General features: G+C 40.0%; 1 protein-coding gene across 2 annotated transcripts in view; it reads left to right on the top strand.

The window, feature by feature from the left end:
* USP26 (ubiquitin specific peptidase 26) overlaps positions 1 to 19758 on the top strand; it is a 52091-nt gene extending 32333 nt beyond the window's left edge. For both annotated transcript variants that reach the window (XM_047843110.1, XM_047843109.1), the window contains one exon: positions 16049 to 19758. In XM_047843110.1, coding sequence (XP_047699066.1) covers positions 16312 to 19071 — 2760 coding nt within the window. In that variant the 5' untranslated portion in view covers positions 16049 to 16311 and the 3' untranslated portion in view covers positions 19072 to 19758. The remainder of the gene's footprint in view (positions 1 to 16048) is intronic.
* Positions 19759 to 20281: the final 523 nt, after the last annotated feature.

Below are 20281 nucleotides of genomic sequence, written 5' to 3'. Positions count from 1 at the left end.
GCTTAAATAAGTAGGAATTTAATTATTTTAATTATTTTTTATGTAACAAGTATATCTTGAGCTGTCAAAATTTCTACTTAAGGCTTCTTCGAAACTTGAGTATGGAATTAATGATTGAAACTAAATATTAGCACCTGGGTGGCTCAGTTGGTTGAGTGTCCAGCTCTTGATTTTGGCTTAAGTCATGATCTCTCAGTTGGTGGGATCAAACCCCATATAGGACTCTGCACTGACAGCACGGAGCCTGTTTGGGATTCTCTCCCTCTCTATCTGCCCCTCCCCTGTGTGCGCACATGCTCTCTCTCTCTGAAAATAAATAAAAAAGCCAAAACCCAAAAAACTATCAGTCATGTTTTCATGTAACAAAAAGTTTTATTGCATGCAACCTCAACTACAGAGTCCCATCACAGCAAGCGTGTTGGTGGTAAATTCACTCCTTGTGTAGCAGCTCCAGATCATTAAGAATCGATGCTTTTAGGGTATTCCATTTTATTCTGCCATCCTGAACAGGTTAGCTTTCCAATTCCTAAAATTACTTTTCTTGGGGGCACCTGGTTGGCTCACTCAGGGTATGTGACTCTTGATCTCAGCGTTGTGAGTTCGAGCCCCACATAGGGCATAGAGCTTACTTAAAAAACTAAATACAAATAAAAATTAAAAAAATAAAATTACTTTTCTTTTCCCAGCCTTTGGACTTAAACCTCATGGTATTCCATAACCAGTATTCATGGGCTTTAAACTGCAAGTAACAAAACAACTACAGTTACTTAAAATAAATATGATAGTTATTGCAGTGGCTCAATGACATCTTCAAGGAACCATGTTTTTAAGAGATCTTTTCACTATTCAATTCTGGTTATATTTCATCTTCATACTTGTTGTTTACTGGAACTAGTAAGGCTTCTTTATTGCAGTGTTTATCTTCATACTGGTGTCCTATGAGATAGGAAGTCTTCCTTATTCTAGCTGTCATATTTGTATTCAGTTTGTGAAAAGGGAAGGAGTGAATGTTGAGTGGCAAAACTGGTCTTTCCAGCCATTCTCTTTTTTTATCAGGTACACAAACTCAGTAGACTCTTGCTGCTATCTGTTGACAGCTATGTAAAATGTCCTCAACACTCCGGGAGAGGGATTGGAAAGGGAAGTGTTGTGGATGAGGGTTGGGTCAGCCCACTTAGCAACATTTGCCATGTGGAAGTAATATATCACAGAATTCCCATAACTGGCAAGGTATTAAGCTATGTTTACAATGACCTGATTTTATAGATCTGTGTCCAGTATGGTAGCTAATTATAGCTATAGCCACTTTAGCTATTAAAATTAAATACAGTGAAAAATCCAAGACCTCAGTTTCATTAGCCACATTCAGGTATTTGATAGCTACATGTGGCTGGTGGCTACCATAGTAGACAGCACAGATACAGTACATTTCCATCTCCACAGAAAGCTCTATTTGCACAGTGCTGTGCTAGGTGAAATAGAGTCAGTGAAGGAACAGGGTTAGTTCCTGGTTTTCAGAGTTGGTCAGAGGTGAAGTAGGGACCAGGTACTTGGGTTTCTAATGTTCAGATTATTATTCTTTTAAGTAGAGAGCCTGGCTTTGTATACATTTGTATTTTTTCTTAATATTGCTTCTTGTTTTCAAACAATTATATCTACATTTTGTCATTCTTTTATGCTATAGTGTAAGTGAGACGCTGAAAATGCCAACGTGGATATCCTGTGGTGTTTCCCTTTGTAATGCATTTAGCCACTTAACATTACAATATAGCAAGGGCCTAAATGACCTTAAACAAGTCAGTTGAGGGTAGGTAAGAATTGTAAAAGATTTCATTCTGTTTTACTTTCTGTGGTAGCTACAAGGCATTGCCCCTTTAAGAAACCATATGGTAAAATCGGGAGTTTCTGAGGCTTAAATGAGTGAATGAAGAATAGCTAGAGTCGCAAAATGTTGCATATCCTTTACAAAGCTTTTTAGATCCTCAGCCTGGAGATGGGCTGGAGGAGAAAAGTCCAGAAGCCAAGATGCTGTAAGAGTAACAAAGAGGAGACAGGTTGGTATCACCTAGATTCTGTGTAATAGCTACAAAGAGAAGGAAACACCTGGTTTCAAGCATGTGTAAATAGTCTTGGGTGATAGAGGGGGACAAAAGAAAAGCCATTAGTTAGAAAAATAGGGAATATTAGAAGTAATTAAGAGTAGCCATACATTTGATTTTTTTTTGGTGGGGGGAGGTCATCATTTACTTGGCTATTCCAGAAATAGTACATGGAAACTATGCAACTGATAATAAGTATATAAGAGCACATTATCTGCTTTATTGCTTTCTTGATTTCTTAATGTAAATTAAGTTGGTTTGCCTGTACTGCCTCAATAAGCCATCATTAATCGCCTTGTGGCTGTAGCCAGAGTTGAAAGTTGGCATCTGAGAAAAGTACACATCTCTCTCTGGTAACAGACCTTCGTTTCGAACTCCCTTTTTGTAATCAGAAAACCACACGCTGAAAATCAGATACTTGGCAGCAGCCCACTCTGGTGCGTTAGCAAGGAAATACCTGGTGTTCTTGTGTGTTAGCCTAATTTTTTTTTTTTTTTCATACCGGAGAAATGCAGCTTTTCCCATAACTCATTTCCCTGGTCCCTTCAGTCTCTGTGCATGTTTTTCACACCTTCAGCCAGGAAGTAAGTAACCATCATAAGCATCTCTAGGTTGAGAAGATAGTGGTTCTCCTTCTAGATACGTGCTTTGTTTTTACATACCCAGAAGACATAAGTGGAAATCTCTTGTGTCTTGGAAAAATACCACACAGGTGATCAGTGGTGAATCTGGGTTTAGGTCTTAGTAAGGAGGATGTGTGTTTCAACAGCATATATTACTGATATTTTAAGAACATTAGGGAATTTGTGTTCTTCAGCAAGTTATTTATCTATATAGGTTTATTTTCCTCATTTGGAAATGAGCTTGGACACATTTTTTTGTGGGACAAATTTTCTGATTCTGTGTGGGAAATATCCCTTCCCCTCAGTGTTTGGAAATTGTTAAAGATGCTACCTCTCAGCACAGATTGAAAAAATACACTGGAAATTGCTGAAAACAACTGTAGTAGAAAACGCCCCATGCAACTCATGGTTTCTTTCAATGAGAAAATTTCAAGTTCTAGAGGAAAGTCTCATGAATGCTGACCTTCGTAAGGAAGCACTGAGCAAATCAATGTATTATTGATTGGTCTGCTGTCACAAATTTATTTTTCTTTCCTTCGTTTGGTCTTGGTACCTTGTGTGGCGAATGACACGTCTAGCAAACACCTGCACAGTTATGCAGCATCTCCTCAGAGAAATAAGCCTAGGTGGTTCCCCAAATTCCAGAGGTGTTTTCCTCATTGAGCTGAAGTAAGTATACTCTAAAGAAAAGAAAGCAACTGCTCTACTGAGGTATTAGCCACTGCACTAGGGTAGGTAGACTCTGTCACGTGTGCTCTCATGTATCTAGTCAAATGCATGCAATCAGATTCAGACCCCTTTCAGTGACTTCTAAGTCAGCCCCAAAATAAGAGCTCTTTTAACAATTGCCCTATGCCTGCCAAATCCAACCCATTGTTTCACCCCGTGAATTAATTGCTTGATTTAACATTTGTCAAATGGGCATGTTGAATACCTGCCCCCAGATATCACCAGAACAACTTGTCAAGAAAAAACCAGCTGAGTTTATTGCTCACCACTATAATGGAGAATTTCATGTTCACGGAGTTTAATTATGTTTTAGAAGAAGGGAAAGGCTGGGATATTGAGACTTTGAAGTCTGTCCTGATGGGAGTGGGGGACTTGAGGAGGGTTGGGTATAGGTGGGCATGGCAAAACAGATTTGGATGCAAGAGGTTCAGAAAGTCTTAGGGCATAAACTGTCAGTTGATGTTTTCTATTGAAGAGTTGCTGGAATGAACAGTGAAGCTATTTGCAACTTATATCTTCCTGCACAAGATTCTTTTAAAATAGTACAGTCTTATTGATGAAAATAGTGGAATAGTAGACCCTTGTTAATGTAGACAGTAATCTGTGTGGGGTACATGATTTTGGTTCTCAATGCCTACATACTGGGGGAATACACGTCTCCTGCGACACTCCAGGTGCTTATATATTTTAAAGTTCACAGAGATAAGAAGCAAGAATTGAGGGAAGAAGGATACTATTAGGTTGAGAGAATGTTGGACAAATTCATGGAGGGCGGTAACATTTGAGCTAAGCACTGATCATCGGTTATAAGTTCAGAGAGGTCTTTCACGCTAAAGGCTACTGCTGCTTGGCTACTCATGGCTTCTTTTCTTCTGTAAGAGTTCATTCAGAGCATGTATAGGTGTTGGCGAGGATGAGGAGAAAAAGGGACACTCATGCATTGTTGGTGGGAATGCAAACTGGTGCAGCCACTGGAATACAGTATGGAGGTTCCTCAAAAAGTTAAAAACAGAACTCCCCTATGATTCAGCAATTGCACTATTGGGTACTTACCTAAAGAATACAAGAACACTAATTCAAAGGGATACACGCACCCCTAAGTTTATAGCAGAATTATTTACATTATTTACAATAGCCAAATTATGGAAGTAACCCAAGTGTCTATCAGTAATCAATAGATGAATGGATAAAGAAGAGGTGATACATGTATATATAACGGAATACTATTCAGCCATAAAAAAGAATGAAATCTTGTCCTTTGCGGTGATGTGGATAGAGCTAGAGTCTAATGCTAAGCAAAATAAGTCAGCCAGAGAACGACAAATACCCTATGATTTCACTCATATGTGGAATTTAAGAGACAAAACAAATGAGCAAAGAGAAAAAGAGAGACAAACCAAGAAACAGACTCTTAACTGTAGAGAACAAACTGATGGTTACCAGAGGGGAAGGGGTCAGGGGGATGGGTTCAATAGGTGATGGGGAAGCAGGGAGTGCACTTGATGAGCACCAGCTGATGTACGGAAGTGTTAAATCACTATATCACACACCCGAAACTAATAAAACACTGTATGTTAAACTGGAATTAAAATAAAAACTGAAAAAAAAAAAACAGTTCATCCAGTGGAAGTAAAGACTTTCCCATTTTGCCATAGTTCTGTTGGGGAGTAAATGGAAGCATAGTCATTGGATGAGGTTCGGCACCCTATTTTTGAAGGTCCTGGGCGCTCTGAAGCTAGGTGGCGTGATTCCTTGTCTATGCTTTTTTTATAAATATAGCTCAGAACATGGAGCAAAGCTTCTTAGCTCTCTGCTTTCTTTACTTTGAGGATGGCCTCCATTAGCACCACATATACCTGACTCAAGTATCAGTAGGGAAATGAGGGAAGGGTGATGTGGTTTGTTGAATTCTTAGAGACTGTTCGAGGGTACAAGTCCAGAGCAGCTGCTCATTTTCTTATTTGTGCACTGTGAGCTCCTTTTCCTTCCAAGATGACCAAGCTGATTGCAGAGTCTGTTTTTGTCAGACAGTGGGGTAGGGGCCCCAGAAGCTGGAGCTGTGTGGCTCCAGATGACTGGAAGCACTACTTTTTTTTTTATTTTGGACAGCTCTCTCTTTATCAGTTTCTCTCTTTCTTTCCCTCTCTTCTCTCTCTCTCTCTTTCACACACACACACACACACACACACACACACACACTTTTTTTTAAGGCAACAAGGAGGAAACAATTCTGGTATACAGAATGAGGAAGAATTTAAGTAGGGGGATGAAGGAGAATCACTTTTTTAGGGGTTAGAGGTGTGACTTGGGTTTTGGGAATCCACTCTTAAGGATATATCAGAATAAGTTAAAAAAAATAAGGAATGAATTCAGTCCACTTTGTATTTCTCCTGTTGAGGGAACTAATCTTTCAGATAAGACAGATTGTGTTTTGAAGGCATTGTGAGGGATTTTCATTCCAGCACTTATGGCATCTAATGCATTTTCAAGTTCATTTTTCCTGCAGAAGTGGCTGTGTCAAATTCCCTCACAGCTCTTTCTAGGCTTTATTGTGTCACATGTATCCTTAAGTGAGCTGAAGATGCTTAGAATCACTGTCCTCCTTACCTTGGAATGGAAAATGCTGTAGCTCCCCCTTGTGTCATGTGAGGCCAGAAACATCTCTGATGAAGCCACAGCAGCAGAAGCCTCTTCATTAGTTTTAAAAGTATCTCCTCAAAGCTTTTGGGGGGATGGTAACATTGCTATACAGGAAAGTACCAGGGGATAGAGCTAATCTTTTTGTGATTCTCCCTTATTTCCTACCCTCCTACAGTGTATCCAGGAGCCTCTTTCTTGCAGGGTCACATTTTTCTGACAAACACTTCCTTTGGGATAATCTTCCTCATGAGGTTGTAGTGTTGTTGTATTCCACTTAGTACATCAAATCTTGTACCATTTCCTCTCCAAATAGAGGGAGTGGAACTTGATTCCACTGTTGCCTCCTCTTGCCCTGTCATGGGGGCCACTTCATCCTGTGTCATGTGATTTCAGTTTGAGTCAGGCACCGGTTTCTTTGGCCCCCACCACCTCCAGGGGAAACATGCCAAGTTTTCCCAGGTGTCTCACACCCTCATATGTGAGCCTGGACTTTAACATTTTGGTTTCTCAGTAAGAATGCAGCCAAGGGTGTGAGATGCAATCACATGTCTCTGTTGGAAACAACTCCCCAATCTTAGGCCCCACCACAAACTTGATTCGGATGCAAGGATAGGGGGAAATGCCACAGTGCTCCCTATTAATGCATTTCCTTAGTTCAAATCAGCTTTGATGATTATTGAAATTCTTCACATGCATAGAAATTCTTGTATAATGTGGTTCTTGGTACCGATTTTGCACCTTTGCCAATATAGCAAGACAAGAAGAAAAGGTTTCATTTTATAGATTGTTTTTAAACCTTTTTTTAATGTTTATTTTTGAGAGACAGAGAGAGCGAGCGGGTGGGGTAGGGGCAGAGAGCGAGGGAGACCCAGAATCCGAAGCAGGCTCCAGGCTCTGAGCTGTCAGCACAGAGCCCTATGTGGGGCTTGAACCTGTGAAATGCGAGATCATGACCTGAGCCCAAGTTGGATGCTTACAGACTGAGTCACCCAGGTGCCCCTTATAGATTGTTTTTAAAATTATATAAGTAAAAGGTCCTGATTGTTAAAAAGATTTCCACAGTTTTGCAGTTATATCTATAGGACAAAACTTTAATAGAATTGCTTCATTAAAGTGTGTGTGCATTTTATTTTTATCTTAAATTTTTATTTAAATTCCAGTTAGTTGGGGCGCCTGGGTGGCGCAGTCGGTTAAGCGTCCGACTTCAGCCAGGTCACGATCTCGCGGTCCGTGAGTTCGAGCCCCGCGTCGGGCTCTGGGCTGATGGCTCAGAGCCTGGAGCCTGTTTCCGATTCTGGGTCTCCCTCTCTCTCTGCCCCTCCCCCGTTCATGCTCTGTCTCTCTCTGTCCCAAAAATAAATAAACGTTGAAAAAAAAAATTAAAAAAAAATAAATTCCAGTTAGTTAACATACAGTGTAATATGAGTTTCAGCTGTATGATATAGTGATTCACCACTTCCATACATCACCTGGTGCTCATCACAACAAATGCACTCCTTTTTTTTTTTTTAAATTTTTTTTTTCAACGTTTATTTTTATTTTTGGGACAGAGAGAGACAGAGCATGAACGGGCGAGGGGCAGAGAGAGAGGGAGACACAGAATCGGAAACAGGCTCCAGGCTCTGAGCCATCAGCCCAGAGCCCGACGCGGGGCTCGAACTCACGGACCGCGAGATCGTGACCTGGCTGAAGTCGGACGCTTAACCGACTGCGCCACCCAGGCGCCCCAACAAGTGCACTCCTTAATGTGTGTATGCATTTTATTTTTTTATTCTTTTTTTCCCCTTTTTTAAAAAGTAATCTCTGTGTCCAATGTGGGGCTCAGATTTACGACCCTGAGATCAAGAGCCACATACTCCACCAACTGAGCCGACAGGTGCCCCTGTGTGTATGTATTTTAAACGTGATAGATAGATAGATAGATAGATAGTAGTCTTTACCTGTGCAGTATCCTGTCTGCCTTAACCTGCTCTTCATGTCCAGGTCAACTTGCTGTTCAGGTAACAGTTACATCTAATTTCATTTCACCCCTTCTTGCACAGTCAGTCCTTAGTTTAAAACTTTGGACACTGTTGTCTTGAGGAAAGTTAGAATTTTGGGGGCCCAATCCTTAAAGGACTCCTACTTGTCCAACTTTATGAGTCCCCTTGGCAAAGGAAAGTTTCACTCCACACAGATTGAGAACAAACTCACTGTTCCCTGCTGCCTGTTAACTTTGTGATCAGGTCACAGAAGCAGCAGCACAAGGTAGCACAGGCTAAGTGATGAGTCTTACAAAGAGTGAATGCTTTGTGAATTCTGAGGTAGGAAAAAGTCAGGCCTGGAAATCTTCTGAACGAAGTGAGACTCAGACAGGTCTTAAAAGGAAGGGTAGAACTGAGACAAAAAGGCAAGACAATTATGAGGGAATTCCAGGCAGAGAGAAAATGCTACAAGCCTCTGAGGTGGCAGAAAACACAAGGACCCTTCGGTAACACTGACTCTTCTTATCTTAATACGTTTCCCCTTGTGCTGCCATTTTTTATATATTTGTCTTCCAATGGATCTGAAGTCAAGGATATTTTATTGCTTCATCTTTGGATCTTGGCCATAGTTGACGAGGTATCAACAAATATTTTGGCTAATAAGTGAATAATCAAGTGAATGCAGTACTTCACAGAAAGGATACAAAATACTAGGAGGGTTGCAGTAGGAGAAAAGGAATTAATTTCCAGAAAGCCTCATTTATCATAATTTCAATGTAACAAGCATGCACTTTCTCATGAGAGACCACACTTTCTTAATGAAATCATATTTAACTTATGGAAAATAATCTGCATTCTGTTTTCCTAATCAACTATGTCTTATTAATAGCACTGACATAATCATTCTAAAAGAATGGAAAACAAACAAAAAAAAATGCTCTGCCAGAGCTGTCTCTCATTCAAAGCCTAAATAGTTCATGGGAACAATTTGCTAGTCTGGAGAATTCTTCCCATTTTGGTCAGGGCCTCCTATAGAGAGATTTATGTGCAGTATATGTCAAGAGGCAAAATAATGGCATTTCTCTGCTTTACAATGACTCGGACATTTGCTGAGTGCAGAAATGCACCTTTAAACGAGAGAAAGAAGCAGAGTCTGCCCTGATCCAATCATTTTGAAAAGCCATGTGCACTGAAGCTGGGACCAAACATAACGACAGGATTTAATTGCTAATTCTCTAGAGGCAACGCGCCTCTTGATGTGTTGACCTTTAACCCAGACTTGGGAGGGTGAAAAAGAGAGGGGATGGGTGCCCTTCTCCCTACCCCCTCCCCAGTCTGATTGTGCATGCCTCTAACCCTGTCCACATACCCCTAACACGCAGCTCCCCCCACTTACCCATCAGTTACTTCCCACTTTGGGGCCAGGTTAGGAATAAACAGAACAGAAAGGAAGGCAGGAGCAGAATAGAAGAAGGAAGTCTACAAGCAGTTGACAGCTGCTTAGAAGCAGGGGGCAGGATTACAGCTACTGAAATGAGAGCTGAACTCCTGGCCCCCTAATGCTTTTGCCCTACCCTGCAATATTTCATGATATTAGTCCTTTCTATTTTTCTGTTTTCTGGTCTCTATTTACGCTCTCTGGGCCATATTTGTAATTACTCCCTTCTCTACACCTTTGGCTCCCTTACTTCTTTTACGTGGTTATTTATGAATGGCAGAATCGCAAGGAAAGTTAAATATAAGGTTCTGCCTATTACACATCTGTACCATGGCAGCTGGGCTGCTAAATATAGCTGGAGAAAACCACAAATCTGCTGATCGGTCTCAGTGTAAATTTGTGACCACTAGCCGTAAGTTGGCCCTTTGTGCTGCTTTTGCGAGGGTTCTGGTCCATTCGCTCTCCTGCTCTTTTACAAAACTTGCACACCTTCTTTCTCTTCAAATCTCTTAACTGTTCTCCAACCACACTGGTCTGCTCTCTGTTTCTAACATGCCAAGGACACTCCCATGTGAGGGCCTTTTAACTTACTCTTCCTCCTGCCTGGAGCATCCTGCATCTATCTGTCTGCTCGCTCAATTCCTTCAAGACCCTGCTACATAATGTCATCGTCTTTAGTCAGGCCTTCCCAGGCCACTCTATAGAAGCCAGTAAGCACATCCCTATCACCACTGGCACACCCTGGTCCCCCTAACTTTATGTTTTCTTTACCAGTTACAACCATCTGCTAGAGTATGTATTTCTGGTGTGCACATTTTCTGTCTTCCTGCTAGAGGAAGTCTTTTATGAGACCATGGGTATTTTCCTCCTTTTCATTCTTCCATACCTAGAGCTTAACATAGTGCTTGCTAGTATGCCATACATATTTAAGGATTGAATGGATGGATGAATGCCAGTTGGGTTTTGAGAATCCCCTCTTCCCATTTGCCAAAACCAACATATTCACCTACTCCCCATACAGTATTTTTTGTATGGTGACCGTAGTTTCCAAGCCCAGATTTGATGCACATCATTCTTGGGAAATCCAATGTGATGATTAAGTATATCCTACTTAGAATCATAGTCTCAGAGAATGGAGTCCTCAAAGGAATCTTAGATGATCACTTTCCAGTTAGTTGAATGGGCCCTGATAGTGGAATTGGCTTATCCAAGGTCACTAAGCTATGTTGAGTTTAAAATAAATGTGAGTTGAAGTTGTTTGGCTTTTTAGAGCTCTTGCTTGGGATTATCAGAGATACCCAGAAATTATTGGAAACCTCCATGGTAATTATCTGGCCCTGTCTTTTCTATTTACTGCATACAGAGACTAGCACACTACCTCATGGGTCCTTCATTTCTTTCCAGTGAGGCTTGCTAGGGTAACTGAGCAGGATTTCTCACCATGTGCTAGGTATGTCTTTGTTCTTTCACTCCACATGTTTTCAGATGTAAGAAGTTGTGAAATGCAGTGCTATTTAAAACTTACCACCTGTGCCAAACCACCGTCTGCACCTTGACCTCCACCTATTCAGTGAAATAAACACATACTTGAGTTTACATAGATGATCACAAGTATAATAAGATGTCAGTGGAAAAGATCTGACAATAGAGATGTAACTTTCTTGCAGTCATGAGCCCAAAGGGCCTTCTAGGGTTTATTCTTCTGCCTCCAGGTTGTAATACCTCCAAATTTTCTCCGTTTGTAATGAATGCCTTGGGAATGAGAAATGCGTATTGATATTTGAAGGGTGTGTTCTCATTGGCTTTCAAGTTTTTCTTGCTCTTGAAATAATGAAAGTATGAATGGTAGGAAATACAAATACATGATATAGAGAATAAATACTCCAAAAGCCTCACAAGTCCTCATAAAGTTATCTTAATACAAAATTATTAACTGGGCTTCTGGGTTCCTTGGACTTGCAGGCATTTTTCCCAAGCGCCAATTTCTTTGAGGCGGGGCTTGGGAAATATCACTCCAGAAGATCTCTCTTACAAAACAATGCTCCCACCCTGACTTTGTGTCAAGCTCTAGAAAATGGCAGTGGAAGGATATTTTCCCAGATCCTTTTCCCCATTGGAAGCAAGGCCCTTTTCAACTGTGATGTTTACACAATGATGACATTTACAGTCCATATTGCTTAGGTACAGTGAATACTCACATTTTTTGTGTCCCTGAGAGCACTGGCCACAATACACAGCACTGGGAACACACTCAGTAAATCGCAATCTGCAGTGTAGAGCAGATGCTCAGCAAATACTCAGTGACCAAGAAGATCAATGTAAAGTGAATGTGAATTAACAAGGAAGCACACGTTTGTACCAGGAGTTTTTTAACCTTATGGTCAACTTCTTGACACCATAGGTCATGCCTCCAAATCTGACCAGAACAGTGCAGCTTTATGAGTTTTCTATCTGTGCTTTGAGATCAGCTAGTCTGGTGTGTTGTGCTAGTAGGTGACCAAACAAGTCGAATGGACTGAGTTTGTGGATAAAACAAGAGAATAACACTTCGGCTTCATAACTTTTGAATGCTGTTGGAGTATCAATACTGCTGAAGCCTAGTTTAGTCCACATAGAATAGTCACATAGTGCTCTTCAGTAGAGTCTTAGAAAATGGATACATTTTAGTGAAAATCTTCTAAAAATAAGCAATCAAAGAAGCCCTAAAAGCCTTTGACTGACAAGGCAGAATCAAGAAAAGGATTGAAACTTAAGATGCGCTAGCCAGGAAAATGAATGGTGGTTAGACTCTTTAGCTGCATGTCAGCAAGATGGCTCCTAATCTTTACTTTCCATGCTCAGGGGGCTCAACGAAGTCTCCTTTAGTCTCCTGGAATGAAACATAAGCACGTTGAACTAGGAAGAAGGAATGATGCAGGGACACATCAGTTTGGAAATACATGTCTCTTAACTGTGCTCTTGAGTTAGAAGGTTGAAATGCCATCAGGGTTTTATATTATTTCAGCTACCCTTAGAACAGACAACAGTTTTTGATAAATACAGATCAGCTGGGATTGCAAAACTTTTGAATGCAGCCTGGAAGTCGTTCTGGGATTGTAGGTTCTCTCAAGTGGTTGAACTAGGAACAATGAAAACTTTGTCTTTCTTTTTCTTTTTCTTTCTTTCTTTCTTTCTTTCTTTCTTTCTTTCTTTCTTTCTTTGGAGAGGAGATAGTTTAAACTCTTACTTAGCATCTACACTAGGATAGTGAACTATAAATAATCCAGACAACTTGAGTCTGCTGCTGTGCTTGAATGTTTTTATGGTCCCATTTCCACTGTGATAAATACGATCATTCTCTCACTTGGATGCGTATGCACTTTTGTGTATGGATAGGTGCAATCTCCACTGAACAGAGGTTGATAGATAAAGAATTGATAAAACAAGACTCTCACTAACTTATGCTCCACCAATTTTGAGTTTTTGATAATTTGGATAGGGACCAAGCAAAAGTTTCCTTTAGTATTATCCATAACGACAGTGTTTACTGAGCAAGTAAATAACATCGATAAGATTCAGGAAGAGTATTTAACTATGTAGGAGAAAACATAGCTTCCCATTAATTTTGGACACATGCTTTCTGATGCAAATATCTGTAGTGCTAAGTGCTAACCTAACCTATTCATTAATTTGGATTGGTCTCCTATAGAGTTATTCAGAAATTTTTAATTTTGAGTGATTAAGTACATCTGATCCTTCCTCACTGGTTTCGAGTTACAGGGACCTAGCTCAAATTATGTGGACCCCGTGGTCAAAGCTAGCTATAGGAACCTCTCTAGCCTACATACAATGGGCAGGAAATTTTTAGACTTAACTTTTGTCAGTGAGCCCAATACTGTAGAGTGTTGATTGTGGTGTTAGTCGAATGCTAGTTACTAATAGAACTTCTTTGGAGTCACTAGTGTGTATTGTGGAGGGCTAAGCATGGAAGAAGCAGGTGGGGGTGGGAGGAAAAGCACACTGATCTCTGATACCTCATAACCTAAGGTCTCGACTTGGCCTAAAGGAAAATATTTGTCAGGAGAATCACTAAACCTTGTATTTTTTTTAGCATATTTTATGCTGTGGTCAATACCAGTGGGCATATACTGATTAGGAGGATCCATTCAGTTTTAGAGAGCAGTGTTCATTACCAACAGATGATGTCTTGGTTGTTAGCAGCACATATCTGAAGTCCATTTTAATGCCATCTTAGAACATTTAGGGTTTGGGGGAATGGTTTCTTCACTTAGTACTCAAGAATTTGTCCTTGCCTTGAACACAAGCTCATAAGCTTAGTGAATGTTTACATAGGATGTTCGAGACATTTTTGGAAAGCTGGGACATTTGGCTGTATTTTTTGACCATTTGTAGTTGATACAGGATGACCAGCAGAATTATCCATAGTGGGGCTTTTTTAATTGACATTTTCCTGTCTTATTTTAGAGCACTTGGTGATAGGTTAAGTTTTCAGTTCTACTGTAACTTCTTCCATGGAGGTTGTGGAGATCTTTGTGCACCATCCTGGTGTTGTTCCTCACAACCCAATGGGAATGTCTCTTTCCTTACATCAGTGATTTGCTGTCCGACTGTCGCCTTTTACTTACCTTCTGCTAGGGTGATGTTAGGGACCCTACAGAGTACTGAGCAGAATCTCCAGGGATATTTGGCTTGTTGCAAAGCAGACAGTATGTGCTTAGAAGTGTTAATATGAAAAGAATTGGGGTTATAGATTTATAACTTTGTGAAACTAATTAAAAGGAGCTAAGATGCTTTCATCAGTGATGTGTTTGCAAAACCTCAGAATTTGTTTGGGGAGTTCTTGGACTGAAGTTCAAAATGGATGGCTGTGAAGTTCTCAAGCCAAAAATGACCTGAGTCAGGTAAACTTGGTACACCTAATTTGTTGAAATACCTATCTCATTTGTGGTTTAGTAGGCAAGGCACCTGGGGAGTAGAGAAATGGGATTATTTCAAAAATTAAACCAATTTAGCTTGTGTGAAATGCATGGCAGGCATTTCATGTCAGTTGCAAGAGGTGATTAATTGGAGGAGAGTGTGGAAGCAATTCTAGCCAATCAGAAGGACAGTGTTAGACTGTGATTATAAAAATGGTTACTTTACAGTCTTAATTTCCATGTAGTCTGGAACACAAACAGATCTCACAATCACTTGTCCAGGTCCAGGTCCTATATTTAACCCTGGATGAAAATGCCTTGTATCTGTCCATGGATGGCTAGATAAGTCCTAAAGGTGTCCAGATAGTATTTTGTGGAAAAGAGCATATAAGACCGAAAGCCTACTAGAAGTTGTTGCATGTGATTTTTCCATTGCCTGTATTGGCGACCCAGTTATACTGCAAGGTCTCATGACAGTTCTCCTCAGCGCAGCTGACCTAGAGAATCTACTCGTGATTCCACTTTAGACAGGGAATATGAACATAATTGCAGGTATGAGGAAAACAGGACTAATGACCCAGAAGATGGTGTTGTTTAGTGCATAATTCACCCATGTTGAGCATTACCACTTTTTCTCTAGGCCGTATGATGACGCATTAAGAAATAGAAGTAAAAAATGTTAATTGGGACTTAGTAAGAAATTTATGTGTGTTAATAACAGACCCTTAATGCTGACTTAGTTTTACCCTTGGTATAATGGCCAAAAGGGCACCAGACTATTGGTTTCTTAACTTTTTTAGCCTGGGGCATTCTTCACTCTGTGTGGATTATACCAACCTTGAAACTTTAGGCATACCTCCAAAATAACAGTGAAATCAACACTGGAGCCAATGGGAAACTTTCCATTCATCATATCCTGTTTCTTGTAAATTGTTTATACTACCTGCATTGGTTTGTTCAATAGTAAAGCATAGTAAACACAGTCTTGAACTTGGTCTCAGTCCTTGTTTTAACCACCTTTCAAAATTGTAATGAGTTTTTTATGTTCTTGTTCAGCATGGCTTTGAATTTTCAATTACCCCACACTTACCAGAAGAATCAGGATTGCTTAGAGTATACCAGGTCATCTTGGCTTGTTGGGGCTGGAGATATTTGCTTTAAGCAGTGATAGGTTAGACCCTCCCACATGGGATATAATGTGTGGACTTCACATTATGCCATGTGAAAGAAAGGAGCATAACTGGATTTGGAAAGAGGTAGATTGACTTACATTTAGTGGCCTGTGTATGAAGTCCTCTAGATTTCTGGACATTAAGAGCTATTCATCTATTATTGGTTTGAGGGCTGCCTAGTGCCTCCACTCTCTTATTCACTTATTATGGTTGCCCTGTGGGGTCATTCTATGACAGGAGGATTAGCACATTATATGCATACACTTGAGACACTGTTCATTATGCTCTTCAGCTATTTACTGAAAGTCTTCCAAGTGTTTAATGATTTCAGTTTAAGTGGGGGAAATTAATCAGAATGGAATCTAGTATTGTAGTGTAAAGATTTAGTGTATGGGAGTAGAATTTGAGTTCTATCCAAGCATTTTCTCGGATAGCTTAAATGATTTTTCTTGATTTTTTTTTTCCAGTAACTGCCTTGCCGTGGAAATCAAGATTCTTCCCTCATGGTAACCATGGACAGCTCTTAAAGGGTATTGGTTTTATTACTAAATAGCTGGACATCCAGAACCTGAAGAGGCTCTAGTATAAAACCAACACTAGAAATAAGGCCATCCTTATAGAGAACTAAAGAATCATTGCTTTGGTGTTGTCTTCAGAAGTGAGCTTGCAAAACAAATTGGAACTTCAAGATTGTCAATAATTAAAGATACCTGTACTTTATTTGTAAAGTATGGCTACTCTAATAGCACACGGTTTTGTCCATACATGGAGCAGGAATATGGGGATGTCTAAGCCCAAAGAAGCATACATTGGAAAAGTGGAAAGAAAGAAGAATATTAGACTGCTGGTCTATTTCAGCACTGGAGAATCAACAACTTTTCAACTAACTAATAATATTAAAAATGTGGTGCTTAGATCCTATGGAGGAAAACAAAATCACCTGCATTTAACTTTCCAAAATAATAGCTTCTTGTTTATTGAAGGATTATCTTCTGCAGATGCTGAAGAGTTGAAGATGTTCTTGGATGGATTCCCTCAAAATAATCAACCATCCATGAAACCTGTTAAGGATGGAGGGATCTTTGCCCGCACAACAACACAGAAGGAAATCAACAAAAGTTCATCTCACGAAATATGTAGTAAGTCAAGTAGTGGATCTTTAGAGGCAGGAGAAGGACATGGAACAGCCGACCTTCAGCAGAAGCCTTTGTGTGCATCAAGGTCATCAACACTTACTTGCAATGATTTACCAGAAAATGGACAGGAGAAGAGAAAAAGAATGTTATCATCTGGTTCAGGGATGGGTGGGAAATTCCTGCAAAAGAATAGCTCTGTAAGAGATAAGAAATCCGAGACAAATCTCTTGAGGTATGTAAGCCACAATAGGAAGAAAAAATTTAGGTTAAAAAATAAGAAGAAATTAGCATTTGAACACTTATTCAAGACCGATTCTACTGGAAACCCTTACCTTCAGGGTGTTAGTGTTCTTCAGGTGCTTTGTGAGAAAATATATTTGGCATTTCTGTTGGAAGCAAAGTATAGTGCAGATAAGCCAGAGTGGGACAGACTCAAGATGACCCTTGACTTGTACCCAGAGAAACTATTGCAAGGCCTCCCCAATTTGGGAAACACCTGTTACATGAATGCAGTTTTACAGTCCTTATTTTCGATTCCGTCTTTTGCTGATGATTTATTCAGTAAGGATTCCCCATGGGGTAAAATTCCCCTTGATGCTCTTAGCATATGTTTAGCACAGCTGTTTGTTTTGAAAGATATTTATAACATAAAAATCAAGGAGAGGTTACTTGTGAGCCTTAAAAAAACCATATCATCAGTTGCAGAGATTTTCTCTGACAACGTACAAAACGATGCTCATGAGTTTTTAGGTCACTGTTTAGATCAGATGAAAGAGAGCATGGGGAAATTAAACACCATATGGAAGGCTAAAATTGAATCTGAAGAGGAGAATCCAGCTCAACAGATCTTTCCTGGAAGTGCTGCCACTGAAGTGCTCGTTTGTCCCATCATCAATAATTTTGAGTTTGAGTTGCTGCGCTCTATTACTTGTCAAGCCTGTGGTCATGTTGTTCTCAAGACCGAAGTGAATAATTATCTCTCCATCAACCTTCCACAAGGAACGAAATCACTTCCTTTGTCTATTCAGTCTGCTTTTGATCTCTTCTTTGGAGCGGAAGAGCTTGAATATAAATGTGGGAAATGTAAGCATAAGAGTTCTGTTGCAGTGCACAAATTTAGTAGGCTACCCAGGGTTCTTATTGTTCATCTGAAACGTTATACCTTTGACGAGTTTTGGTCGCTAAGGAAGGATGACCAGGAAGTCGTTATTTCCACACATTTAAATATATCATCTCATTGCAATGAAACTACCAAGCCACCTCCTCCTGTGAGCAAGAATGTGCTTACTAGGGATTTCCAAATCCTAAAAGTCTTTCACAGCATAAAATTTGGAAACTTCTTTCTATCAACACCTTCAACAAAGCCAACCTTGGCATCCAATGATTCTCTGATTCCACACATTGGACCAGACAAAGAGTCTGAACCACAAAAATGCCAGATTCTTTGTGAAGGATCAAATGGAGAACAGAAAGAAAACCTGGGAAAATGTCCTAAACTGAATATAACTGAGTCTGAATTAGTAAACTTAGGAAATGGAGCAGTCATTGAAAAAGAGCTATTAGCTGCTGGCTTAATGATGGATCTTGAAGCAACGTCCCTTTCTCAGATCCAGAAAGATGAAGGTAAACCCACCAGTGGTCCAGACAGGTGTCTTGCCGAAGTTTATCTTCAAGAAATGTCTGAAAATCTAAAACAAAAGAAATATGAGACAACTAATACGCTTATAGATTTCAAGAGTGGCACTGAGACTATTGAAGATACTTACAAACGTGAAAAAAACGGAATTCCAAAAGAATTCCAAAAACCGACTAAACAGACCCAGCAGGATGAATGGATGAAAATCTATGAACAAGCCCTGCGGCAGGCACTGCTTGGAGCCCTCTTGAAGACACGTACCCGCTGGTATGCAAAGAACCTCAGAAAACCTGCAAAATTACGTCTCCAGGAGGCCAAAGCAAATTCCCTAGGGGCACCGGGTTCCAATAAAAACCCTGGAAACAAAGAATGTTTAAATAAGGAGAAGTCAGAAACTGAAGCCACAAAACCAAAAAGAAGTGGTAAGATGAGTGATCTCGATTCCTATCGGCTCATTGGTGTTGTCAGCCATCTTGGGAAGACCCCAAATTCAGGCCATTATATCAGCGATGCCTATGACTTTGAGAGGCAAGCGTGGTTCACTTACAATGATCTACAGGTATTGAGTATCGAAGAAGATATCATGCAGGAGGCTAGGCTTTGCACCGGGTACATCTTCTTTTACATGCACAATGATGTTTTTGAAGAGCTGTTGAAAAGGGAAGAGAACTTCCAGTCTCGTAACACAAAGGCAGGGAAGACCGCTCAGGAGAAGTAAGCGGAACAGGCTCCTGGTTGCACACATCTGCTTGACTACCTCATTGGTTACCACTTCCTCTATGAAAGGAAAACTCCACTCTAGCCAAAGATGAAGAGGCAGATGGCATCCAGGGTCAGAATTTAAACAGAAACACTTGGGGAAAATCTCTATTCTAACCCTAATACAGATAGGTCAGTCCCACAGTTCAGCTGATAAGTATTCCTTTCTATTAGACTAGAATTGTGTTCTCCATATTCTGGTGCAGTGGATTTTAAGTGCAGTCTTTAAATCAGCAGCATCAGGATCGTGGAGAAACTTCTGAGAAATGCAAATTCTTGGGTCCCACCACATAAATGCTAATTCAGCAACTCTGATGGGGGGTGTCAGGGTTGTTTGGGGGTAGGGAACAGCAATTTGATGGAGATTCCATCAGATGCTTGAGAAATTTAGAGAACTACAGTAGTGTGTTAGGTATCTTGGTGGATTTTGCTGTTGTATATTTAGTTACATTTCTAAAGGAGTTTGATTACAGTTTTTGTTTCTTATATTCACATATGCCTTTCCTTCAGAAACTTATTAAAAACAAAAAACACACAGAGAAATCACTCTTCTGCCGATCATACTTAGTGATTTGACTTAAAAAAAAAAGTTTCTGGAGTCCTGACCAAAAACAAAACAAAACAAACACACACACACACAAAAAAAAACACAAAACAAAAACAAACAAAACAAAAAAAAACAATTGCTGAGGTTTTGGCAATAAAAAAAAAATAGTTGCTATGGTCCTGTCAATAAATAGTAAACGAATCTGGTAATTTATGAATCATCTTGGGCATATGCAAATGAGACTATAACACCAGGTCAAGTCTCCAAATTGTTTGCTAGACTCCTTTTGCTCAGTATCAAAAGGGTTATATACTCTCAAGCTTAAGGATGGAGAATTTATTTGCCCTCAAGAAATTGACCCACTTTTCCTATTTGCTAGCCAGCTGTTCTTGGTGTCATTTTAGTCTTCTCCAAGAGGCACTTGATTTGCCTCAAAGGAACATTGATTTGCCAGACCTTTATCTGAAGCCTTGAACAGTCCTCTGCATTCAATATTATAAGACTAATTCCAGATTTCTTTTATTCCTCCATATCTTATAGCAGTGGTGACCTTATTCCTTCAAGGAATAAACACACAATGCACACTTTAGAGTGGACCTATAGGATTTGAAAGTGTTACTTG

Source organism: Prionailurus viverrinus, chromosome X (genome assembly GCF_022837055.1).
Source record: "Prionailurus viverrinus isolate Anna chromosome X, UM_Priviv_1.0, whole genome shotgun sequence".
NCBI classification, from domain to species: domain Eukaryota; kingdom Metazoa; phylum Chordata; class Mammalia; order Carnivora; family Felidae; genus Prionailurus; species Prionailurus viverrinus.
Note: the sequence above shows the minus strand (reverse complement) of the source record. Positions and strands in the feature narration are given on the sequence as shown.